The sequence below is a fragment of the Cyprinus carpio genome, chromosome B21, assembly GCF_018340385.1.
Source record: "Cyprinus carpio isolate SPL01 chromosome B21, ASM1834038v1, whole genome shotgun sequence".
Classification (NCBI taxonomy): domain Eukaryota; kingdom Metazoa; phylum Chordata; class Actinopteri; order Cypriniformes; family Cyprinidae; genus Cyprinus; species Cyprinus carpio.
The window spans coordinates 8,887,847-8,914,723 of record NC_056617.1 but is presented as its reverse complement, the minus strand read 5'-3'; the positions used below and the strand labels follow the sequence as shown (position 1 = coordinate 8,914,723).

The following is a 26,877-nucleotide window of genomic DNA, read 5'->3' as shown; positions in this document are numbered from 1 at the left end:
TGTAACTCAATTTCTGTTGTACATTCAGTTTCAAGAGCCTCTGTTGTCATTAATGTCTCTTGTCTGCTTGAAATGAAATCTTCTGCATATTTTATTGAAGTGGTTGGTGTTGCTGGTTCAATTTTGTAACCTTTTGATCAGTATTTTTTCTGAATGTTTTTCGTCATGTGTGGTACCTGTTTTCATCACAGGTGTTTTCTCTTCTGGTGTTTGTAACTCAATTTCTGTTGTGCATTCAGTTTCAAGAGCCTCTGTTGTCATTAATATCTCTTGTCTGCTTGAAATGAAATCTTCTGCATATTTTATTGAAGTGGTTGGTGTCACTGGTTCAGTTGTACTTTTTGACTGAACATTTTCTGAAATGAAACCAACTGGTTCTGAGTGTCTTTGTTCATATGGTTTAGCTGTTGTCATCACAGGTGTTTTCTCTTCTGGTGTTTGCAACTTGATTTCTGTTGTGTGCATTCAGTTTCAAGAACTCAATTTCTGTTGTCATTAATATCTGTTGTCTGCTTGAAATTAAATCTTCTGCATATTTTATGGAAGTGGTTGGTGTTGCTGGTTCAGTTGTACCTTTTGACTCATTATTTTCTGAAATGAAATCAACAGGTTCTGACTGTCTTTCTTCATGTGTGGTAGCTGTTGTCATCACATGTGTTTTCTCTTCTGGTGCTTGTAACTCTATTTCTGTTGTACATTCAGTTTCAAGAGTCTCTGTTGTCATTAATGTCTCTTGTCTGCTTGAAATGAAATCTTCTGCATATTTTATGGAAGTGGTTGGTGTAACTGGTTCATTTGTCCTTTTTGTTAGATGTTCTGATGGTAAACCATTATATTCTGACTGTATTTCTTCATGTGTGGTAGCTGTCGTCATCAAATGTGTTTTCCATTCTGGTGCTTCTAACTCTATTTCTGTTGTACATTCAGTTTCAAGAGCCTCTGTTGTCATTAAAGTCTCTTGTCTGGGAGAAATGAAATCTGCATATTTTTATGAAGTGGTTGGTGTAACTGGTTCATTTGTTTTCCTTTCGATTCATTATTTTCTGAAATAAAATCAACAGGTTCTGACTGTCTTTCTTCGTGTATGGTAGCTGTTTTCATCACAGGTGTTTTCTCTTCTGGTTTTTGCAGCTTGTTTCTGTTGTACATTCAGTTTCAAGAGCCTCTGTTTGTTATTAATGTCTCTTTCATGGTTGAAATGAAATCTTCTGCATATTTTATGGAAGTGTTTGGTGTAACTGGTTCATTTGTACCTTTTTGACTCCATATTTTCTGAAAAGAAATCAACAGGTTCTGACTGTCTTTCTTCATGTGTGGTAGCTGTTGTCATCACAGGGTGTTTTTATCTTCTGGTGCTTTGCAACTCAATTTCTGTTGTACATTCTGTTTCAAGAGCCTCTGTTGTCATTAATGTCTCTTGTCTGCTTGAAATTAAATCTCTTCTGCATATTTTATGGAAGTGGTTGGTGTAACTGGTTCATTTGTCCTTTTTGTTAGATGTTCTGATGTTAAACCATTATATTCTGACTGTCTTTCTTCATGTGTGGTATCTGTTCTCTCCACAGGTGTTTTCTCTTCTGGTGTTTGTAACTCAATTTCTGTTGTGCATTCAGTTTCAAGAGCCTCTGTTGTCATAAATATATGTTGTCTGCTTGAAATTAAATCTTCTGCATATTTTATGGAAGTGGTTGGTGTAACTGGTTTATTTGCACTTTTTGTTAAATGTTCTGAAAGTAAACCATTATAATCTGACTGTCTTTCTTCATGTGTGGTATCTGTTCTTTCCACAGGTGTTTTCTCTTCTGGTGTTTGTAACTCAATTTCTGTTGTGCATTCAGTTTCAAAAGTCTCTGTTGTGATTAAAGTCTCTTGTCCGGTTGAAATGGAATCTTCTGCATAATTTATGGCAGTGGTTGGTGTAATGTGTTCATTTGTTCCTTTTGACTCAGATTTCTGAAATGAAATCAACAGGTTCTGACTGTCTTTCTTCATCTGTGGTATATCTGTTCTCTCACACAGGTGTTTTCTCTTCTTCTGTGTTTGTACTCTTATTTCTGTTGTACATTCAGTTTCAAGAGTCTCTGTTGTCATTAATATCTCTTGTCCGGTTGAAATGAAATCTTCTGCATATTTTATGGAAGTGGTTGGTGTTCCTGGTTCAATTGTACCCTTTGACTCATTATTTTCTGAAATGAAATCAACAGGTTCTGACTGTATTTCTTCATGTGTGGTATCTGTTTTCTCCACAGGTGCTTTCTCTTCTGGTGTTTGTACTTCAATTTCTGTTGTACATTCAGTTTCAAGAGTCTCTGTTTTCATTAATGTCTCTTGTCTGCTTGAAATGAAATCTCCTGCATATTTTATGGAAGTGGTTGGTGTAACTGGTTCATTTGTACTTTTTGTTAGATGTTCTGATGGTAAACCATTATAATCTGACTGTCTTTCTTCATGTGTGGTATCTGTTCTCTGCACAGGTGTTTTATCTTCTAGTGCTTGTAACTCAATTTCTGTTGTACATTCAGTTTCAAGAGCCTCTGTTGTCATTAATATCTGTTGTCTGCTTGAAATTAAATCTTCTGCATATTTTATGGAAGTGGTTGGTGTAAGTGGTTCATTTGTTCCTTTTGACTCATTATTTTCTGAAATGAAATCAACAGGTTCTGACTGTCTTTCTTCATGTGTGGTATCTGTTCTCTCCACATGTGTTTTATCTTCTGGTGCTTGTAACTCAATTTCTGTTGTGCATTCAGTTTCAAAAGCCTTTGTTGTTATTAATGTCTCTTGTCTGCTTGAAATGGAATCTTCTGCATAATTTATGGCAGTGGTTGGTGTTGCTGGTTCAGTTGTACTTTTTGTTAGATGTTCTGAAAGTAAACCATTATATTCTGACTGTCTTTCTTCAAATGTGGTAGCTTTCGTCAACATAGGTGTTTTCTCTTCTGGTGTTTGTAACTCAATTTCTGTTGTGCATTCAGTTTCAAGAGTCTCTGTTGTCATTAATGTCTCTTGTCTGCTTAAAATGAATTCCTCTGCATATTTTATGGAAGTGGTTGGTGTTGGTGGTTCAATTGTACCAATATACTCAAAAATTAAATAAAAAAAATCAAAATGTCCTTACTCACATTCTTCATCTGTCGTAACCACAGTCATCACATCTTCTTTTACCTTCAACTCTTATTCAACTCTAACACTTCAATACACTCAGTTTTAAGAACCTCTGTTGTCATTAATGTCTCTTGTCTGGTCGCTTTAAAGTCATCTGCAATTTTTTTGAATGTTTTTCGTGTCACTGGTTCATTTGTTCCTTCTGTCTCGAGATGTTGTGTATTTAAATTAACAGGCTCTGACTGACTTTCTTTGTATATGGTATCCATTCTCTCCACAGGCTTTTTATCTTCAAGTGTTTGTAACTCAATTTCGGTTGTGCATTCTGTTTCAGGAAACTCTATTGTCATTCCAGTCTCTTTTTCTGTCAGCATGACAGTATGTTTATTCCCTCTGAATGTGTTTGTTGTTACTGGTTTATTTGTTCGGGATTCTTTTGTCATTAAAATGTCAGGTTGACTTGTAACCAAGATCAACTTCTCCATTGCTGTCCAGTCCTCTCTTTGCACAGAGTATTCTTTCTCATCCTTGTGTTTTACATCAGATACACTGTTTTCTTTTTCCAATGTTGCTCTTGCCATCGTTAATCTAATTCCACTGAAGCTTGTCTGGTGTTTTTGACCAAATTTTGTGGTTTCCTGAACTGTTCCCACTGTTGGCCTGATTTCTTTGCCCCCTGAAGATATTTTCTTCTCACTTCCTTCATTTTCTGCTGATGGCCTCTCCAGTTCTGTTGTGCAGTCTGTTTCAGTCGGCACTGTTGTAATTCCCATCTGTTGTTTTGTTAGTGTGATAGTATTTGTATATTTTCTGGAGGTGGCCAGATTTTCTAATTCACTTGTATTCATTTCAAGATGTTCTGTACTCAACAGAAGATCTTTAGTGCTTTCTGTCTCGAAGCTCTCTGTTATGCTTGATTCTTTTGTTTTATCTTCTGCATTATGTGGTTTTAAAACCATTTGACTGAATGACATGGTTGAAGTCTTCTTGTCTTCACCTTCATTCAAGTCATCATCTTTTAAGACAATCGTTGGCCTTGGTTTCCATATGCTTCTTCTTTGCCTAAACATTTTCACTGGAATTTGGTTTCTGTGTTTTGAGGCCTTTGTTTGTATCTTATCTGTCGCTAATGTCTCAGTCTCTGCTGTAACTATGCTGTCCTTTGCTGTCATTTGGAAAATTCCCATTCCTAATAACATCAGTATTTTTTCCATGTGGACGACAGCATTGTTACTAGAATTGGATGCAAATTTCATAGCACTTTCTGCTAACTCATTTATTTCGATTTCGTCTCCTTGGTGTGGTTGTGAATATCTTGTAGCCTGGTATATGGGACAGATGGTTGAACCCTTTTGATTAATAAATATTCTTAACCGTATGGCTGATGGGAAGGTATTCCTTAGCATCTTAGCTAGATCTGATACGTGTTTCCATAAACTCCATTCAGGGGCGCCTTCAAAAGCTTTCCCTGGAAATCCGTCTGCGGTTTGACCAGAATGGTGGTCACTAGTGCAGTGAGAAGGTTTTTCTTTTGGTTGCTTGTCAAGTTTTGTGACCGTTTTTCTTTTAACATGGAATACACCAATTATAAGACATGTTTTTGAAGTGATGCCTTGTTTAGATGAATGCATCTTCCCTCTTAGTAAGCTCCTAATAAGCTGTCAAGAAAATACAGTGAGAGTTTGGGTCTTTTTTTTCTCAATGGTATTAGTGCAGCACTAAAAAAAAAAAAAACTTCCGTAAACACAAAACAAATACTGATTTCAATCTCTTGTTAATAGATGGTGTGTAATTACTGGGATTTTATGTATTTTGTTTTCTTCTGTATTGTTTATGTGATTTCAATTGAATTTTCCTTGTGTTTAGAATAATAAAATATAGCATGTAATATAATCAGTATTTCAGCTAAATGCTGAATCTTTCCTTATTACTGTTTTCTTGCAGACAATAACAAAAAATATATAAATAAAAACAATATTTTAAAATGTAACCAAAATTGAGACTATTTAATCTTCTCATTGCATCAAATAAATATTATACTAAATTGCTATTTTAATTCTTGTAAACCATCATAGCTTACCTTTGGTGGTAAAACTGCAGTCTGTATTTTCTCTTTATGATGTCCTCTGTAAACCCAATTGCATGGCATATGTTTGATCCTGCGCACTTCTGCAATGTAGACACACTTTACTATAAAGCATCTGCACATGTAGCCATGTTTTCTAAGAACAGACTGAAGGAAAGGCCAGTCCTGGCACAGTATTTCTTGACATGGAGTACTATCTGGAGTCCTAAATGTTTTCTGCAGTTGCAAATGCATAGGAACTACAGTAAGGAGAGACAATGACAACCACCATAACCTCATCACGCCATAGGCTCCAGCAACATTTCGTTTGCTGCTTCAGGACATTATACAGGAAGGTCACACCGTGTGCTTATCATTGTTTTATCTGAGTCTCTGGGTTTTACTATATACATATGATAAGACACAAGGCATTCACTACACTGCAACTGGTGGCTATAATTTTACCCATATCAACACACACACCTCAGAATTACAGTTCCAGCTTATTTTAATATGGAAATTTATTGTAGGTCATGCAAACTAAGCAGAACTAGAATCGACACACACCCATAATTAATTCTAATGAACTAAAAGGAGCATCATTTTCAATATAACTGCTGTGAAAATGATCCTCAATCATTATTAAATGTTAAAGTCAACATGAAACGGCAACAACAACCCATTTTAATTTTGTAATGTGATGGGGGTTTTTTTTTTCATTAGAATAACTATTTATGATTGACGAAAGAATTATTTAAAGAGAACAAGAGACAGCTTTGCTTGTTAAGAAAATGTATAGTGTTTTGAGGATGTTTAGATATATTTATTTACAAGGCAATGAACACTGATTTATAAGCAAGGCAAAATTAAAAACATTTACCAAATGGCTTTCATATAAGCAACTGGTCAAATAAATAATATAGGCTACTGTAAATAAATACAGAATTGAACAGAGCAAAAATATTTTCAGAAAGTTTCTTTTGGTGAAACTGTCCTTCACTATAAAATGTTTTGCCTCTAATATGTGATGTATTTTTACTGTGATTAATGATTTAATTTAGTTTAAGAGGGCTCTGTTTTTGGATTTCCGATCTGGCATTACATGGTTTGTTGCTAGCAGAGAAATACGAGAGCGTTGAAGAGTAGTGGTGTAGTTTTCTTTTTCTATCATCCTCTTAAGGCATCTCTTCAAACCAGTGCTAGTACGATGAATGAGCACAGAGCACAGGCCTGCAATTATATCTGAAGTTAGGGGGGGGTTGCTGCTTGTTGTGAATTTGGAAAAGTCACGTTCTGCTTCTTTGACTTCCATTGTTGTTGTCGTCACACATGGCATTGCGGTGTCTAGGAGGTCCTCTATCTTTTCCCCTACGGAAAAGCTGTCTGGAAATTCATCTAAGCCGTTCAGGTTTAAAGGTCCTGTGATTTGATGATTGAAGAAGGTTTGCATGGGGTTGGCCAAAAAGACTTTAGAAAGAATCCCGACAAGTTGCTTCACTGTCAGCCATTTCCACTTACATTTCTCCTGACTGTTTTGGACAAGATCACCCCCAAAACATATCCCTTTTAACACATGTTCCATCAAACATGGTCCAGCGAATGTAGCCTGTGTAGTGCCAGTTTCCCTCTTTGTGAATGTATTTCTCACTGAGATGAAACACACCACTTAAAATATTTGTTGTTGATGGGGAGGGTCTCGAGGTCACTTGAGGAGGGAATGAATGCAACTTTCCTCTGAGCATATCCTCAACAACCTGTCAGGAACAAAAAGAACAATGGAAAAAATAATAAGTGTGAATTTAAAAAAATCTAGAGTGTATTAATTATGAAATTAATAATTTATTCATTATGAAATATTCAGTAAGCGAGAATATCAAAGGTTTCTTTTTGATCACTTGATCTTAAATTGAATTTGAATTTTACTTTACATATGCAAATTGGATTTTTTTATGTTAACATCATGTTGTAGTCTGTCAAATGACAGATAATGAAATAGTTTATTGAGAACCATTTGTTACGAAAAAATGATATGCCTAAAAGTATTGTTCACCCAAATCTAGCTCATGTGGAACACAAATGGAGTTGTAAAGTCATGAAGGTGAATAATTGATTTTAATCGTATGTTCACAGATATTCATTACTCCAGAAAGGTGTAGTCAGAATAGACTTTATGCTATTTCTTATTATTCAAGAGACATTATCAAATGATAAAATGTGAGATCTTACCGATGGTGATATGTACCAAGTTGTGATATTCTTCAAGAGATCATGCTCTGACAAATCAGGGACTCCAGTATGTCTTATTTTATATGCCCAAAAAACTGGCACATATTTTAAGGTTGGAAAAATAGCAATGGAAATACATTTCTTTTCATTACATCTACAAAATAAGTCCACAGAAGCTTTTTTAAGAAGTGGTCGAAGATGGGTCCATCCCTTGTAAAAGTGTCCTTCACAATTGTTCCACTTTTCAGTGAGGTGATCCGGCTGAAATATCCCACCCCACACATACAAGCACATTAAGGCAAAGCTGAGGTGCCATTGTAAGTTCATCGTGGCTCTTTCTCAACAGCTGAATGGAGGCTGTTGAGCTTATGCGACAAGCTCTTATCTTTGTTTGATTTCTTCATGCACACATGACTGGCTGTGTTCTGCCATAGAACGCTAGTCATCCTAAAACTCTTTAATGACCAAAGCTTAACAATTCAAAGTTTTTGTAGTAAAAGAAAAAGAAGAGTTGTCTGAAAGTCTCAATGGCGATGTGAGCATCAGAACTGGACCATGGAGCAATGGAAGAAGGTTGCCTGGTCCAATGAATCATGTTATAAATGGTCATTGTGCTATAAAAACATTATGTAGTTTTAGAACTCAAAACTTTCTCATTAGTCTAAAAACAGCTTATATTGAAGCCAGTCTGCCAAAAAGACAGGTTTTGGAATATGACATAATAGTGTGGTTAAACACTGCCTCTATATCACTAACAAGGTTTCTGTCAGACTCTGTCGCATGTATTGTGCTCTGTGATCCAGTTTCTGTCTCCCGTGTTTTCAGTTAATGTGTCCAAGGTGTTTCTTATGTGGTTTCTATTGCTCCCAGGTGTGTCTTGTCATCCCCTCTTCCTGTCATGTGTATAAATAGTGTTCTCTGTGATTAGTACAGGGTCTGGTATTGTTTATGTCCACACCCTATGATACCGGAACTAAGAACTAACGTAAGTAGCACCACCTATCCTCGTGGTTATTTTTCTTGAGAAGTTTTTGTTTTTACTGCTCATTCCACCATTCTAGAATGGAGGAATGAGCAAGATTCATAGCCGTGGCATCATCTTCACGAGGGCGTTTGTGCCGCTCACCCTCACCAGCTCCCTCGAGGGGGAAACCCTCGCAACGCTGTTCCAGATCGGGATGACATTCCATTATCCTATGGAGATCCCAGACGCCACCGACCTTGACTGGAAGGAGACAGTCATCTGGTGCCGGCTGGTCCCAAGTCATGTCAGCCGTCCACAGCTCACCCAGCCATGCCACCATCTGCGGTTCACCTAGACCCGTTACCGACCGCAGCTCACTCCAGTTCACCGGCCATTAATATGGCAAGCCTAACGAACATTAATATGGCAAGCCCGCCAAGCGTTCCTGTGGCCCCAGTGCCTGCTTCTTGTAAGCGCCTTCCAGGGTGCCCTCAAGTGCCCGCTGCCCCAGAGCTCACCCCAGTGTCGGCTCCAGCCCCAGAGCTTGCCCCAGTGTTGGCTTCAGCCCCAGAGCTTGCCCCAGTGTCAGCTCCAGCCCCAGTGGTCGCTCCCGTGTCGGCTCCATTCCCAAAACTCACTACAGTGCCAGCTCCTCGAAAGCGCTTAGCTGTGCCTGCTCCTCCAGAGCACCCTCCAGTACCAGCACCACGTAAGCGCATCCCCGATCCCCAGCTCAGCCCAGGAAGGGCTCCCATTCCTGAGTATAGCCCACGAAGGATCCCGATCCCCAGTTCAGCCCAGGAAGGGCTCCCGTTCTCGAGTATAGCCCACGGAGGGCTCCAGATCCCGAGTTAAACCCAGGGAGGGCTCCTGAATCCCCGTTAAGCCCAAAGGGGGCTCCTGATCCCCCATCAAGCCCAGGGAGAGCTCCAGGCCCCGAGTTCAGACCCGTAAGTTCCCCCAAGTCTTTTTTGGGGGGGTAGTAGGGATCCAGCCATAGAGGCGGGGGCTGGGGCCTCGGAACCTGATCCGCCATGGCCTCCCGAGTCTCCTGATCTGCCATGGCTCCCCGAACGGGTACTGCTCTGGAGGCCCACTGTCCTGTGTCTGTCCTGAAGGACCTCCAGGGCACCAACCCCCCTCCCCATTTGATGTTATACAGCATGAGGACATGCCTTCCGGAGGGGGGCGTTATGTTAGACTCTGTCCCGTGTATTGTGCTCTGTGACCTACTTCTGTCTCTCATGTTTTTAGTTAATTTGTCCCAGGTGTTTCCTATGTGGTTTCCATTGCTCCCAGGTGTGTCTCGTCATCCCCACCTCCTGTCATGTGTATAAATGGTGTTCTCTGTGTTTAGTCCAGGGTCCAGTATTGTTTGTCTAGACCCTGTGCTACGTGTGATTCCCTGTGTGAAGATAATTAAATTCAGTGGTTTGCACTCCTAGTCTCTTTGTTCCTTTCTCTGTGTTCCCACACTGTAGCATACCCGTTACAGTTTCCATCTAAGGTGCGAATTTAACTTGCGCGCCAAATTGGAATACCACATAAAACACTTGCACATAGTCCCATGGTGCAAAGTTAGATTCATTTTTTGATGCGCATGGAGGAATTTATTTGGCAAATGTCTCCCATTACTTGCAATAACCCTTCCATCACTCATTTCTGATGCGATACTGCAAAATGCACATAAATATAGGGTGATGGCAACATAGCTACTGCCTGTTTAGCCCAGCCGACCGATTCACACATGTACAGGTAAATGACGAGAAAGGCAAACGTAGGCAAACGTAGGTCTACACAGAAACCAAAGATGGCTCAGAAGACAACAAGACGCTGTACAATGCAGAGCTGTGGAAAAACATAGTCTTTGCATTTACTTCCTTCTGAACCCAACATTAAGAAAGCGTGGATGACCTTTATTTTTAATGAAATTCCAGACCGTGTCAGTAAGAACTTGGCACTTTCATTTTATTTTACTACTGATTCATTTACAAATAAGGCACAAATTGACACAGGATTTTCAGAAAGATTGAAACATAGGTTAGATTCTCACAGAATGCATTGATGGATAAACTACATACATTTAATGAACTGTAGGTCACTTAGGATAAAGGTAAAAAATGTGCTGTGATGCACTTACAATTGGAGCCTGGAGTCTAGCGGCACTGTAATATCTTTTTTCTTTCAGAAATGAAAGGTCCTTCCAAGAATGTGACAGTATAAAGTGTGCATTGACATTTGCATGTGATTATGAATGAGTGCGGACATTCTGTATTCAAAGTCTCCCAGGGCTCTGGCGCACTTGAGATCTGACCCGAAACCAGCACAGAAAGCGCACCTGAAACTCTGCACCCGCGGAGGTAGGAATGATGTTATTCTGCTAGATTTGGCACACACATGAGGGGGAATTGAGGGGTATTGACAACAGCACAAAAGAAAGAACGCCCTTTCATTTTAGAGGTACCCTTTGCTTTGCAATCAAAGTTAAATATCACTTATAAGAAGATCAGAGAGGAAAGTGGGTAGTGTGAGGACAAATAACAAAGAGAAACCGATGGAAATAATGAAAGCATGCACTTGGGTTATAGCCAGGAGGATGTCAAAGAATGGAAGCCAATCTTTCTCACAGATGGAGGTCAGACCTTCATCAGCAGTGGTCACAGATGGGGTCCATCCTATGACATACTTGTTTTCGCTATTTACAGTGATGGTTGCGTAACATGAAGTCCAAAGCCACTGCTGAGTCAGTGTTGACTTTTAGGTCTTATATAATGGTTATTATATCATGTTTTTAGAACTTTAACTTCTAAAGATCTATCTATATTGCTCAGTTAATTCATCCAATTTTTCAGTTGTTCTTTATCAATTGCCGTTGTCTTTTCTTTGTTTGCCCTTTTACAACTTCAGGTTTCAAGGTTTTTAAGCTTTTCCCAGTACAAAATGCTTTATCAAGTTGACATTCAAAGTTGTCTTATTTTTCATTTCATTTTCTTCAAAATTAAATTTAAATTTTTTTTTTCATTTCATTTTCTTCTATGTCCGTACATTTAAATTTAAATTGCAGTCCTGCATACCACCTCAATTCAAATCCAGGAATTGAATTGAAATTTAAAAGGCATTCTCGGTTCAATTCTAAAACCCTGATTACTTATGCTATACAACTGATGCTGTTATATTTGATGTTTGCATTACACATTTTGTATTCTACTATCATTAGGAACATTGCAGACAATGGGCAATGAAAACGCTAAAACGAATGTGATAAACAGGAGCAGCAGGAATGTACGAGCATTTATAAGCCAAGAGAAGCTGGACGTTGAAGCCTTCATTACAAAATACACCGGCCAAAGCGATATGGACACCCTGCTGCCACATTCTGCAATAAAGAAGTTCTGCTTTCGACCTGACGTCCCAAGCTACCGTATTCTAATTTCTGAAATTGGTGAGCTTCCTTGGGAAAAGAACCAGCATATTTCACTGTTCATTGAAGATGAGGACGATAAGGAAATCTGTATTAAGCACGTCTGTCTCTGCATGCCTTTACCTTATGTAGCTTCAATTATAATATATGATATATGATGAGTTAGGAACGCTCTCTGTTTGTTTACCTCACTATATGACAATCATCCCATCCTGCTTTGTTGTATTTCATCAAGTTTAACATCTCTTCGGTAAATGCATCTGTAGCAGTTGCTTTTCAGAACAAGTCAATAAATATAGCTGAACAATGCAGATCTTTGTACATCTTTTGTTTTTAAAAGCTGCAAGAACATTACATGACCATGAAAATACACCGCATGACTTCTGGCAGACTAACAATTTCTCTAATTCAAAAAGTGAGATAATGTCACACGATCATTCCCTCATGTGGGTTGATTTCATGCAAATGTAAGTAAGTGACTGGCAGATGAAGGCCACCCAGTACTTTTACATACACTGTACTTTTTTTTTTTCTTGGATAATGCCAGCCATTTAGTTCATGTCTCCTGTCCAGTGTGGAGAAACATGCCATTTAGATAAAGGTTGAGTAGTGAGATAGTCAACTCTTACTGGCATTTTAAAAGATGTATCATGTTGTATTTGCATTCTATCTGCTCTCACGACAGCTTATGTGAAAGAACATCAAGCGTAGCATCATAAAAATTCTGAAGACACGCTTCATCACAGAGTGACACTAACGCCTTTGTGGTGCTCCGTCTTTATGACACAGCAAAAAAGAAAAATATTATAAAAGAAATTATAAATAGCCTGTATTATAGCACTAATTATATCATTATATATTCCTTGAGGCACCATTATAGTTGACAAGCACAATAAAACATCTTTTAAACTTTCAAGGAGAATGAGTTAATAGCATGACCATAACTTGCATAACATCTCACAAAATCTGGGGCTGGACGCATAAAAGAAAGTCACAGAGAGAAACGGGAGATATTGTGCACATTGGATGGCTCGAACATAAAAAAGAAAGGTAAGAATTTTGTAAATTAAAGAAATGAAATAGAAGCTTTTATAAACTTTTTTGTCATTACACAGCTTTATTAGACATCACTGGTATTGGCGGCTGAAGAATTCAAAGCTATTGAAGATGAAAACCTTAAATATAAAGAACTATTTAAATATTAAAGATATGTTTTGCCCTGAAATATATTAATCCGGTCATTTTCCGGTCATCTCTGTTTTAGATGAGTTTCCCTGTGTCCTTCTATGTGCTGAGTGTGTGCCTCGGGTTTTTGTGTGTGATGTTCGTGTGTCTGTGGAGTGGGACCTGGAGAGGAGGATTTGCCTGGGATGGATCTTTTCTGCAGTTTAACTGGCACCCGGTTCTCATGGTGACGAGTCTCGTGGTGCTGTATGGAAATGGTGAGAGGAAACGCTTCTCTTTCTGTCTCACATGTATTAACACCTTCTCCCTCTTGTTTTTAACTGACACACTTCTCTTTTCTTCTCATGTTTACGGTCTTGCTCCATCACAAATAATCCTATAGAAAAAGAATCACAAATGATTTCTGTTTAATATCACATATGTTTTTCCAAGACGGCACTGAGATTAAATGGAGATCAAATTGAGGTTTATAAATAAAAAATGAAAAATATTCTTTCATCATTTACTTACCGTACATAACGTCCCAAAATGTGACATTCTTTCTTTTGTCGAACCTGATGTGATCTGTCAGTGCTTACAAAGTGCCCAAAGGTATCTGAAGTGTGTAAGTAATATTTTCCACTAAATTTAACAACAAACTGTCAGGTAGATGTGTAATGATATAACAGGGATTTAATTAAACACAAACAGCTGTACTCGTCTCTAATGGACAGTCTTTCAAACTGCGTATGGCATAGTTAATTTGCAATATGAATAGTGAATGAAAGCTGTTTGTTTGTGAAGTATAGATGTAGAGATGAGGTACAGTATTCAAGAAACATTTTATTTTTAGTTCGAGCTGTGAAATGATGTTTTGAAACTCAGAAGTAAAAATTACATGGGGAAAAAGATCAATAGTTAGCATTATAAGATGGTAATACTTTGATATGCCATAAGAGAGATGACCATTTTCATATTTCATATTATTATTTACACTACAATTACACTACACTACTTGAGGTCAGTATGATTGTTTAATGTATTTGAAATGAATGTATTTGATCAAAAATATAGTAATAACAAATATGTTGCCAAATATTACTACAATGTAATATATATATATATATATAATATATATATATATATATATATATATATATTATATATATATATATATATATATATATATATATATAATAAATAGAAAGATTAAAAATAAAAAAAATAAAAGAAACTAAATTTGAAATAGAATTTTATTCTTAGAATAAAAAAATTTTTTTTTTTTAAATCTTACTGACCTGAGACTTCAACAGAAAAAAAAAGAATTCCAGGCATATTATTCTGATACATGGTACAGTTTGTGTTTGTGTTTATGCCATGTCCAAAAACACTTACTGTGAATACAAATTTTTACAGTTGTCTCTTTCTCTTTGTCCTGGTGTCTCTGTGTCTGTTTCTCTCTCTCAGCCATAGTCCTGTACCGTGTTCCTCTCACCTGGAGCAGGTGGTGGTGTAAGCGGGCCCATGCAGGGCTGTTGTTTGTGGCCATGGTGCTGTCTGTGCTAGGAGTGTGTGCTGCCTTTGATTTTCACACTGCCAACAACATCCCTCATCTGTATTCATTACACAGCTGGACTGGGATCTCCACAGTGGCCCTATTCACTTTGCAGGTAAAAAAGCTCCATGAGTATGTTCTACGCCATCAAATTTTAAAGAAGTGATGCTTGACATGGTCTCCTGTGCCTTCCTTCTCTGATTGAATAGTGGTTTGTGGGTCTTTGTGCTTTCTTGTTGCCCTGGACCCCTTTGGCTTTTAGAGCCCGTCTGAAACCTCTTCACATCTGGATGGGCATTGCCATCTTCATCCTGAGTCTCATCACCAGCCTGTCTGGGATCAATGAGAAACTACTGCTGACACTGTGAGTGACAATCCTATTATCACAACCCTGCAGCTGCAAGAAATGGCTGTGATTTGTCTTATTCAGATACATAATAATGTTTTCTCTTTGAATTAGCTGAGTAGGAGGCTCTTATTATGGTGAAACCATCCTCTAATGGTCTGTGTTTCCAACCGATTGTGTTTCAGCAGAAATGGGAGAAATGGAAGCAATACCAAACCATATACGACACTGCCTGCTGAAGCTCTGTTTGCAAACTCATTTGGCATTGCAGTTGTTATTTTTGGATTGTTAGTGCTGAAACTTCTGTTCAGTCAGAAATGGAAGAATCCAGAGTCTGAGAATGAAACTGACAGAGTAAGTATATGATGACATCCACTTTACGATGCCAAACATGAATTGTAAATATAAACACTACTGTTTAAAGGTTTAGGGTCAGGATTTTTTTTTTTTACCTAATACTTCTATTTCTATTCAGCAAGTATGTATTAAATTGATCAAAATTGACAGTAAAAGCATTTATAATTATATATAAATAATACAGATTCCAAAAGTTTTCTATTTCAAATAAATGCTGATCTTTTGAAATTTTTATTAATCCTTAAACACACACACACACACACACACACACACACACACACACACACACACATACATGTGTGTATGTGTGTGTGTGTGTGTGTGTGTGTGTGTGTGTGTGTGTGTGTGTGTGTGTGTGTGTGTGTGTGTGTGTGTGTGTAAGGACTAATAAAAAGTTTAAAGATTAAAAGGAAATCAGGACCAAATCAGCATGTTAGAATAATTTCAGAAGGATCATGTGAAGATCACTTCAGCTTTGCAATCACAGGAATAAAGGACATTTTAAAATATATTAAAATGGAAACAATTATTTCAAACTGTAACACTATTTTACAATATTATTGTTTTAATATATTTTGACCAAATAAATGTAGCCTTGGTGAGCATAAGATACTTTTTAAAATAATTTGCATGGTAGTGTATATTTGTTGTTTACATTTTTATTTTAAATTTAGCAAAAGTTTTCTTGTGTAACATTAAAAAGGAAAATTAAGTGCTGAATAGAGAGGCAATGGCTGAATTTATGTTTTATTTTAATGTGATTTGCAGCCTTTGCTGACAGATGCCAGATGAAGACTGGAGTAAACAAGAAGAAACATGTTGTGTATACCACAATTAAACAAATCACTTTTTGACTCTGTGGAAGCTGGTTTTATGTTTGCTTCATTTACACATCCAAAGCAGTGAAGGCCCAGTTGATTGACATGCAATAGAACCTTATCAATGTGAGAAACAGACCTCTTGTGGTTAGTAAGACAATTGCAAGAGAAAACATTTATTAAGTGTTGCCTTCTAAGTGAGTTTTTGGTGTATTTATCTGTTTTAAATTTTAGATATTGTGAGGGGTGTTGAATATAAGAAAAGTGGAGATGCCGGGGATTGAACCCGGGGCCTCATACATGCAAAGCATGCGCTCTACCACTGAGCTACATCCCCTTGTGGGCGCTCTTGGATTAGGTGTCTATGAGAGTTTTGTAGAATTACATTCTTTAGGTACGTAGGACAAAACAAAATATAATATTATTACTTCAGCAAAACAGTTTTTTCTTATAGCAGTTTTTTTAAACTACACATCCTTAACTATACTTCAAAATTTGTGGATAGGATCCATTATACTGGATTTTCTTTCCATTTTATACGAGTGTACGTGCAGCCATTGTTGTGGTGGCTCCGACATCTTCTATTCATCGCTAACGGTGCTGATTGGTTTAAAATTCCACCAAAACTAATCAAAGCCAATGAAATTCATTTAGGTTGAATTCTAAGACTAACAGCTCGTCGTTACATTCATCGGTGTTATGTGACCAGAAACTCGCAGGTGAATGTGTGTACACACAGATGACGAACCACACACACGCGCTCTGAAATGGGATGTTTCATAGGCTAAAGATTACGACAAACGCCAGCGGACAGCGGAATTTAAATCGGATTTCTATATCATACCAAAAGCATGTCCACTTTTGTGGTAAGTGAAAGGTTAAACGTGAAATGCTGTGAGTTGTGTTAGCCTGCTAAAGTTGTTAGCTTGATTAAGTGTGCAAAAGCTGCATGCAGCTTTAAAGTTTTTAGACCAATGTGATACAGTACAACAGTCAAGATTTGCATAATATTATTAATATGATTTTATAACTACCAGTTATTTTATTCATTGAGCTAGTTACAGGCCTTGTGAAATACATGTAAAAAGAATTGTTAGTTATGCTTTAGGCCCATTTAAACAAATGTAATTCATCTTCAACATGTACATGAGTAATTTTGCAAACGAGAACTTAAGATAATAAAGCTGGTAATAATTTAATATAATGTTAAACGTAACACCATGGGCCAAGTTTCATTGGTTTTCTGCGTCAATGCTTATGTTTACCGCTTACCACTAGGGGCTTTTAAAAATTCAAGAAACGTATCTTAAAACAAAATGTAAATGTGTAAAGCATCTGCAATTCAAATTATAATGTGTAAAAACGTTTTGCATCTTTATTCGAACTAAATAAACTACATAATCAGGGCTATTTATAAAGTTTGAGTGTGAAATAGAGGGGGGTAACACATGTTGACACACCAGAGTGTTTCTGGGTAACATTAAAGCCTTAGCGTTTTTTATAAGAGGAGTAACAGATTTTATAACCTTTAATGCTGCCTTGTCAGACTGGGTGACCCCGATGTGTATATGCAGCTGTTCACATCAGACCAAAATGCATACTGGGATATAAATTAGAGGGTGTTAGAAATCAGCAGAGTGAATCTGGGCAACGTTAAAGCCGTTCTGTGTGAGGGGTAATGGGTTTCGGTAACGTGTAACTTTGTTCACATCAGAGCAAAATTCATTCTAGGACTTAAAATAGAGGGATTTAGACACCACCAGAGACCACCGCTCGCTCGATCCTCTCACAAGAACACTCAACAAACAGAAACCACCAGAGACCACCGCTCGCTCGATCTGTTTTTCTGCAGCCTCAACAAATTGACTCTGACTGTAATGTGCATGAGCGCCAGATGTGCTCTCACAAGAACATTTAATGAACAGCAACCTCTAGTCACAGATTTGTCCCAGGTAAAACAAAATAAAATAAAAAATCATGTCAAGTCAGCACCAGTCCTAAACAGCTGTTATCAAGGAAGTGATACACACTGAAATAGGGCTACTTATTTATTATATTCTCATTCACTACTGTAGCTGTCTGCATTTATTTGTCTAGGCCCATCCCTCGGTTTGTGTCAGAGGAACAGAGCACACATACACACCTGTGCTGTGTCAGGATGAGAAGTGTTTAGGGCAGGAAAAAGGAGTGCACATGCACTGCCCGCTCTGTTCTGTGGCCGAGATTTACCAAGATCCCGTCATCCTGCGAGCTCACTTCCGTATCAAACACGTGGACAAAGGCATTGACTTTGCAGGTGAGGCACAATGAAACTATAGACTCACATGTGATTCATGTCCTTTGGAGACATTTTGTCAATCGCTCTCGTTTTTTATGGACAGGCTTGAAGGTGCTGCGCTGCTGTATCCATTGTGAGATTGTGGGCACTATTAAAGGAGAAAAACGGTTTAAAGGTGCACACTGGCACTGTTACCGCTGTAGAAATGGTTTCAACAGGAGGGACGAGGCCATCAAACACTATAAAACACACTTCCGAAATCCCCACACAACATTCCAGATCCAAGTCACACAGGTAAAGGTGGATAACCCTGTGCTAAATCTGTTTTCTACTTTGGATATGGCATTTTTTGATCATGTTTGCACGTGTGCTGTTCTAGAATGTGAACTGCCGACAGTATTACGGTGAGAGCTCAGAGGCTCATGCTAAAGCCTATGAAGGGCTGGCGGTTAGTCTTGGACCAAGTGGAGATGGCTTTGGATCCATCTTAACTCAGCCCATCCTGACCACTGACACTGAAACCCTACTAACTGTGGAGCCAAAGGTAGACAAATCACCAAGCTTTATTTTGGGCATGAACCGTTTTGGTGTTTGCATTGAAGTATTGTTGTTGACCTCTCCTTTCTGTGTTTGGGAAGACTGTGAGAGAAATGGAATCCCATTGGGAGCTGAGGAAGAGGTGGGGTCTTCCCAGAATTCATCTGATGGGACTCAGACTCTTGTTCTTATGGACCCTGATGGACAGGGAAACAGTGTGATCTATGATACAGCTACTGGTATCCTCACTGAACAGGTAAGCATTATTAACGTGAATCATTGAACATATAACTATTTCATGATTAATGTTTTGTGAAACCTCAAAATTACAAACAACATAGAAGGTGTGACTTATTATTATATGCAGCTCTGCTATTAGTATTCCTTTCAAACACTACTGTTCAAAAGTAAGTGACAACATAAAAAATAATTAGCAAGCCCAAAATTTTTAACAGTGGTGTAGCTTATTCATCTTCTGGTTTTGTATATCTCCTGTAAGAGCTGTCAAAAAGATTTTTTGTTGCTTTAATTTCAGGAGGCAGAAAGTTTGGAACATACCCTGCTACAGAAACGACTCCTGGAGCTCCACCAGCAGACTGACACACTACGTCAGGAGAAGGAGAGTATGGAGAAGACACTACGAGCTGAAATTAAACAGCTCAAAGAACAGGTATACCTGCTTAATACCCCCCATCTCTCTCTCTCTCTCTCTCTCTCTAAAATCTGCATTAATAACAGCATTAGTCTGCTATCAACAACTCAAGCCTCCGTTTCTCACTCTAAATTGATGTTTTGGAATAGGGCTGGACGATTAATCGAAAAGAAATTGAAACTGACATTCAGAACCTCTAACCAACATAATTTTCCCATGTCGGTTATTTCGGTTTTTAATCCTGTTAACACTTTCCCCTTAAAAACATACAACCACTTGTGTAGTCGGCGTGTGTATGACCGTTGCGCTCACGACTTTTGCAGCATCACGCACGTGAGTGTCGCGGTAAAAGAATTTAAACTTTTACACGCACCGCTGCTCATCAATGTCAGCTCCAATTCAGTAGACCAATCAGAAGACCTGAAGGATCTGTGACACTAAAGACTGCAGTAATGATGCTGAAAATTCAGCTTTGCTGTCAGGAATAAATTACATTTCAAAATATTCTCAAATAGAAAGCAGTTGTTTTAAATTGTAATAATCTTTCACAATATTACAATTTTTACTGTATTTTTTAATCAAATAAATACAGCCTTGATACAGACTTCCTTCAAAATCTTACCAACTTTTTAAAGGTAGTGTATGTTCATCCATCTAGAAATTAGTTTCACCGCCAAATGTGGACAACTTTAATATATACGGTATGTATGTATATGTATTAATGCTGTCAAACGATTAATTGTGATTAATTACATCCAAAATAAAAGTTTTTGTTTACATAATGAGTTTGTACTGTGTTTATTTATTGTGTGTGTGTGTGTGTGTGTGTGTGTGTGTGTGTGTGTGTGTGTATATTTATGAAAAATATGTTTATGTATGAAGTAAATGAATATAAAATATATTTTTACAATATATGCTGAATGTGTGTGTATTTATATATACATAATAAATAAACACAGTACATACACACATTATGTAAACAAAAACTTTTATTTTGGATGCGATTAATTGTTTGACAGCACTAAACATGTATATGTGTATGTATGTATGTGTGTATATATATATATATATATATATATATATGTATGTCTATGTATGTATGCATGTATGTATGTATGTCTGTATATATATATGTATGTATGTATGTATGTCGGTCTGTATGTATATATGTATGTCTGTCTGTCTGTCTGTCTGTTAATACCTTCCAATCCATGTGTGTGTGTGTGTGTGTGCGATTTCATAATTATATTTTCCTTTGCATCCCTTCTATTCTATTATTAGGTTGCAAGCCTGGTTCAGTCTAACGTAAGGATGTTTGAGGAACTCCAAGCTTATCAATGTCCAGATCACAGCCAGCAGAAGGTGGCCAAGCTTGTAAGTGTTCTGAATGTACAGGCTTGGGTTAAATAAAATGTATATTATTCCAGAGTGAAACTGTCTTATTTTCTTTTTTGTATTTTTAGCTGGAAAGCCTTGAAGCTCAGCACAAAGAGCTCCTGCAGGCCCAGCTGGCCTCACTCAGGAGGGAGATACTGTCAGGGGCAGATAACATGCCTATCAATGGCCACAAGGGGGCTCTGGAGCTCAATGTAGATTCAGAGGAGTCACAAACTGAAGCCATCAGTGGCACTTTAACAGGACTGGAGGATATGGATGTGCAACTACAAACTGAGCAACACAAATCCACAGAGCTTGAGCTAGTACCAACCGATACAATTCCCTGTTTGGAGAGCCCCGGCTTGGACTTAGATTTGCCAAACAGTGGCTTGACTACATCTAAGGTTTTAGAGGATAAACAGGAAGTGTCATTGTCCTTTGTGTCATCTAAAAAGCGCAGCTCAGCAGATGACTCGGAAGAGATGACTGAAAGCAAAGTACAGAGAGTCAGCTGAAAATGACTTGACCTTAAAAACACACTCGTCTCCATTCCTCATTCTTAACAAATTGCTGTTACCTTTCCCACACATTTCCTGGTAAAAAAGATATACAGAGTGATATTTATTATGTAATTTGGCAAAATGTACATAGGAAATTCCATGTTCTAATAATTTTAATCTTTTCCATGCTTATTTATGTTTAATTGCTGGTTTTGTCAATGCTTTCTGATGTACTCGTATGCTCTTGTCACTCAAAGAATGTGTAGGATTAAAGCATAGGATTTAGAGAGAACCATGTAACTGATCATAAATTCATAAAGTAAAAAAATTGTGTTGAACTTCTATGAGATTATGGAAAAACGTTTTTATGTTGGGTTGTCAAGTTTTGAAGGTTTATTTTGTTTAAATTCTGTTATTTATATATATATATATATATATATTATATATTATTGCCTTTATTGAAGAGTTGCCCAATATATATGCTATGTATACATAATCTGTTATTTTGTTTATTTTACAAATTCATCCACTGAGATAAACAATAGTTTCTGAGATTAGAATGTGATTTATACAAATTCATCCACTGAGATAAACAATAGTTTCTGAGATTAGAATGTGATTTATGGGAATTCACTTTACTGAACTTTTACATCTCGGCATTCAGCGTGTATTCTGACCACTGGGTAACAAATGGGCGGCAGAAAATAATTCTCAAATTTGTATTTTCAGTTCAACAGCTATAAAATATTCTCAGTGTCAGTATTTGTTCAGTTGTCAACTATTTCTCAGACCACTGCTGAAGCACCACAAACACAGCAGCTGGTCGTTTTTCCTCGCTGTTGACTTTTTTTTTTTCTTTTTCTTTTTAATCATAGCTTTTATATTATGGTTATAGTCAAATTTTTAATGGTAGCGCATACTACGTTGCAAGTACTTATTTATGCACAGGTTTGTTTTGAATGCGCAAATAAAGTTTGTTTTCTAGCGCCTTCTAGAGGAAGACATCTGCCGACGCCTTCTCCAGACCACATGGTGGCAGTAAGTAATGCTACTTTTGTGTTTATTAAGCAACACAACAAAGCTGGGGAGGAAGGACGCGGGCAATTCACTAGAGCGCTTTTGTGAGTATTATGTTAAACTTTACCGTTTTATTTAAAGCTTAAACAACATGTCTGTGTAAAATATAAACAGGAACGGAACAGGAAGTGTCATTATCGAATTCAGTAACGTTAATTTATGTGGTAGCTATGCAGTTATATATGCATAATCACTTGTATTCGTCAAGCCTGGTTGTTTCTGTGCAACATTTATAATAATATATAACCATAAAAGTGTCAATTCACCAGTGTAGGACACCCCACCACGTATCACTTGTCTTTAAATACATTTCACGAGAGGATTGTGTTTCCGTGGACTTTACAGGATTGGTAAGCTCTGAGAAAAATGCATGATTGTTTTGTGATTGCTGCCTGTATGATTTCATATATTATATAGTGTTTAGGTGACGCATATGTCACAGTCAGCGCAGCCCGGCGCGATGCCCTCAGCCCCGGACTCCCCATCACTGAACGTGACCGTGAGCGGGAATGTGCAGAAATACAGCATCAAGAAGAAAAAGGTCCTAAACGCGGAGGAGACTGAGCTGTTCGAGCTCACTCAGGCTGCTGGGATAGTCATTGATCAAGAGGTTTTCAAGTGAGTCCCACAAAATCTAATTTAACACGTATAGTGTCAGTAACGACACCGTAGGTGAATAGGGTAAAGAAATTAACTAAATCTCACTATTCTTTCAGTTGATTGATCACAGTACATTATTTTGTATTGCACGTTTTCTGTTGTTGAAATTTGCAAATAAGCTATATATATATATATATATATATATATATATATATATATATATATACACATATATATATATATATATATATATATATATACACACACACATATATACATACATACATTTGCAAACCTTCAGGCTACTGTTAGGAATTAAACTGAAAGGGCTGGTGTATGCAAGTGTTGCTGAAGTAGAGATTTCTGGCTCATGGAAGAGAAATAAAAAACTTACTGTGAGAAAACATCTTGTAATTGAAATCTAAAAATGCTAATTGATAAAGTGTAATAAGATAATCACCTAAATATGTATTTTGGATGTTTTCTTTCTAGCCTGAAAGAAGACTGAAAGCAAAATAGCTCAAAATCTCTAAATTGATCAGTGCATGAATTGAGAGTTATTTGTCTTGAAGGAAACCAGTCAGAGTCAGGGATAGTTAACCCAAAAATGAAAATTCTGTCACTAATTCCTCACCTTCTTGTTATTCCAAACCTGTAAAACCTTTGTTTATCTTCAGAAAACTTAAGATTTTTTTTTTTTTTGTAATGAAATTCAAGAGGTTTCTGACCATGCATAGACAGCAACGCAACTACCACATCCAAGTCCCAGAAGGGGGGTAAGGACATTGTTAAAATAGGCCCTGTGACATCAGTGGTCCAACCTTAATTCTATGACGCTACAAGAGTACTTTTTGTGTGCAAAGAAAACAAATACGACTTTATTCAACAATTTCTTCTTTTCCATGTAAGTCTCCGCTGTGTTTTTCAGAACAGGACCACGATGCATGCATGTGCGTTCCTCTGCTTACAAACAAGGTGCAGAGCATCCAGGTTCTACGTCAGAACGCCAGCTCCTGCGTCAGCAACATCACATGCATCGCATGCGTCATGATACTGTACTCTCATGAATGCGCAAAAGAGAAGAAATTATTAAATAAAGTCATTATTTTACTTTTCTCTGTGCACAAAAAGTATTCTCGTAGCTTCATTAAATTACAGTTGAAACACTGATGTCAAATGGACTATTTTAATGATGTCATTACTATCTTTTGAGCTTCAACGTGGTAGTTGTTGTGTTGCAACCCAAAAAAAGTTTTTGATCTCAACAAAAATAAATTAATTACAGTTCTGAAGATGAATAAACCTCACACAAAATTGGAAGAATCCTTTTAACTGCATCAACTGAACTTATGCTCAAATAGCGTTAAAAGCTTATTTTTAAGGGTAGACCAGCCATCTTTGTATATATATTGTCTTTGGTTTGGCTCATAATGAGCCAGTTTTTTTTGTTTTCTTATTAATATTCATACTTTTTTATTTTTTTTACTGAACACAGCTGACTTTAATCCCATTACTGTTGCCACTCTCATAAAAGCAGTAAGAACACAGTAAAATCACTGTGGCACAACCTCACTTATTGGGTTGGCAGTTTTTATCTGTTACTGTTGCATGATTCTAAATGGCCCATCTAACTCTGCTACAGGATCATAGTGGACCTGTTAAAGATGAACGTTGCTCCTCTGGCAGTCTTTCAGACCCTAAAGACCATGTGTGCGGGACAGAAGGTCTCTGAAACATCCACCGGTGACACATCCACAGTGTCCCACACTGCCACTGCGCCTTCTGAGTCTAGAGGTGAGTGCTACACATGTAAAAGTCATGGGGACCAAAGCATAATATGCCACAGAATTGCATGATTTGAGTTGGAAAACAAGTGATGCCAAATACAAAGCAACGTTTATGCTGTACCGATGGTACTTTTGAACTCCGACTGTCCTTTTTGGTAATCTGTGTGTGACTTCCTATAGAAGAGGAGGGTGTGGTCTCAGGCAAGAGCGCTAAAACTGCAGCCCCTCCCTCTGCATCTGTGCCCCGCCCACCTAGGGGAGGGGCTAAGATAGTGGTCTACAGTGCGGGCGACACGAGTGCTCCTGTCTCTCAAGGTTTTTCTTCTCTCTCTCTCTTTTAGCTTGGTTCTCTCATCCTTTTTTTAATCCTGATGCTTGCGAGTTCAAGGTCTTCTCTTCACTCCCATGAACTATTGCAGCGCATTTCTCATCCTGACATAACTAATTCCTGCCTCAGCTTCATAGTGCCGTATATCTGTTCTCATTCTCATGCCTCACCGATTATGCCTGCGATTTGCGGGCTCAATGCTCCGAATATGGGGCTAAATGCCCCAGATCTGCTTCCTTCATGTGTCTCATGGACTCTGTGACTCTCATCCAGCTATAGAGTCCTCTGCTTCTCATGGTAAATGAATGTCTGTTAATGGCGTGTGTCGAATGTGACGCTGTAATGCACTAGTAAACCAGTATCCTGCCACCAACATTGAAAAGCTTGCATGTGACTGTCAACTTCATAAACGGATGGTGTTTGCCACTTCATCACTGATTTTTACACTAAATATAACTGATTTGTTATAAATCATCTTGGTGTCGCCTAATGAACAAAATTTCCTTCATATGTGACCTTCTCCATCATTTTGAGTTGTTTTGACCCTGAAACAAGCTGTGAACACTGAATGACTTTCCTGTTTTTTTTCTCTCTCTTTTTTTTTTAAACACTGACAGATGATTACATGAGATATTAAACATTTTGATAAACTGTTGTGAATCCTTGAACATATACTCTGATGTTTACTTATTTTTTTTTTCATGTTATAGAGTGCAACAGTCAGAATCAAATTCATTTTCTTCATAGGGGAATTGATTTTTGATAACTTACAAACTTTTACAAACCAGCTGTGAGCTACGTGGTTCTTAATCTGTTGAAGCTGTCAGCCCACATTATTGTAACTTATATATTTTTTAAATAAATGTTTTGTGAAATTTCTCATGGAGAAACTACGTTACCCATGATTCCCATGATCAGAGCCAAAAGAACCCCTTTAGTTCTTTCATGAAGCACTGTAAATTACTTGATAGAATAAGTCTTATAATTATATGCATATTTTAATCAATCTTTAAATCAATAGTTTTATGTTTATCTATCTCTTTTTTTTTCATTTACGTCATATTGCTTCATAGGATTGTAGTTATTTTCCTCATTAAAGCTTATAAGTGCACAGTCTTGTCTTACACCTCATAGCTGGTTGGTTTGGTTCATGGCTCTCAACAACAAAAAAGAAGTTGTCCGGCACTGTTGCACAAAAAAAAAAGAAGTAAAAAGAAATTGTACATGTATGAACCAATAATTAAAAAATAATTAATGATACCGGCACTGTTGCACTTATTAACTAGTAGTTAAAGCAGAATAGATGATTGGTTCATGCACGTATGCTGCTGTTTGAACCGAAGCATCATCATTGATTTGCTACACCACATTAAAACATGTCAGAAAGACATTTATTTTTGAATTTCACAATAAAAAAAAAAATCTAATTTCAAACAATTTTTTGCGACGTTTAACTCAAAATGATAGAGCCTGTCACATATCTATGTGTTTTATGTGTTATGTTTATGTGCGGTTTTTCTGTGTGTATTTGTGATTTAGTACGCAGTAAAACAAGTTCAGGGCAAGGGGAGAAATCGGCAAGAGATGGTTCTAGCCAGCGAGTGCCACGGCAGGTCAGCGCCACCAGAGGGCAGAAGAGCGCCAAGAGCTCAGGCAGCAGCAGCTCGTCTTCTCAGCTCACTTCCAACTGAAGTTCTAAATAAACAAAACAAAACAAACC

The 26,877-nt window shown here is 37.6% G+C and overlaps 3 protein-coding genes and 1 non-coding gene across 8 annotated transcripts; 3 read left to right on the top strand and 1 right to left on the bottom strand.

The window, feature by feature from the left end:
* Window positions 1-12,721: 12,721 nt before the first annotated feature.
* LOC109082251 (lysosomal membrane ascorbate-dependent ferrireductase CYB561A3) lies at window positions 12,722-16,067 on the top strand. Its single transcript, XM_019097144.2, has 6 exons — window positions 12,722-12,831; window positions 13,046-13,223; window positions 14,413-14,615; window positions 14,710-14,864; window positions 15,035-15,200; window positions 15,972-16,067. The coding sequence occupies exons 2-6, from the start codon at window positions 13,046-13,048 to the stop codon at window positions 15,993-15,995; spliced, it is 726 nt and encodes a 241-aa protein (XP_018952689.1). The 5' UTR covers window positions 12,722-12,831; the 3' UTR covers window positions 15,996-16,067.
* Window positions 16,068-16,286: 219 nt separating this feature from the next.
* On the bottom strand, window positions 16,287-16,358 carry trnaa-ugc. Its single transcript has one exon. It is a non-coding gene; the product is annotated as a tRNA-Ala (tRNA).
* A 328-nt stretch (window positions 16,359-16,686) lies between these two features.
* Window positions 16,687-21,707, top strand: zgc:193801 (uncharacterized protein LOC564476 homolog). Of its 2 annotated transcripts, none has more exons than XM_042748189.1 (8): window positions 16,687-16,887; window positions 18,119-18,317; window positions 18,403-18,593; window positions 18,679-18,843; window positions 18,934-19,092; window positions 19,372-19,506; window positions 20,770-20,862; window positions 20,952-21,707. In XM_042748189.1, the coding sequence occupies exons 1-8, from the start codon at window positions 16,873-16,875 to the stop codon at window positions 21,378-21,380; spliced, it is 1,386 nt and encodes a 461-aa protein (XP_042604123.1). In that variant the 5' UTR covers window positions 16,687-16,872; the 3' UTR covers window positions 21,381-21,707. The 2 variants fall into 2 exon arrangements, with proteins under 2 accessions (XP_042604123.1, XP_042604122.1); XM_042748188.1 differs by lacking the exon at window positions 16,687-16,887 and adding an exon at window positions 17,847-17,973.
* A 636-nt stretch (window positions 21,708-22,343) lies between these two features.
* On the top strand, window positions 22,344-26,875 carry mzt2b (mitotic spindle organizing protein 2B). Of its 4 annotated transcripts, none has more exons than XM_042748184.1 (5): window positions 22,344-22,486; window positions 22,860-23,060; window positions 24,685-24,836; window positions 25,010-25,144; window positions 26,697-26,875. In XM_042748184.1, the coding sequence occupies exons 2-5, from the start codon at window positions 22,876-22,878 to the stop codon at window positions 26,846-26,848; spliced, it is 624 nt and encodes a 207-aa protein (XP_042604118.1). In that variant the 5' UTR covers window positions 22,344-22,486; window positions 22,860-22,875; the 3' UTR covers window positions 26,849-26,875. The 4 variants fall into 4 exon arrangements, with proteins under 4 accessions (XP_042604118.1, XP_042604120.1, XP_042604119.1 ...); XM_042748185.1 differs by having other exon boundaries at window positions 22,377-22,486; window positions 22,867-23,060; XM_042748187.1 differs by lacking the exon at window positions 22,344-22,486 and adding an exon at window positions 22,788-22,792 and having other exon boundaries at window positions 22,867-23,060.
* Window positions 26,876-26,877: the final 2 nt, after the last annotated feature.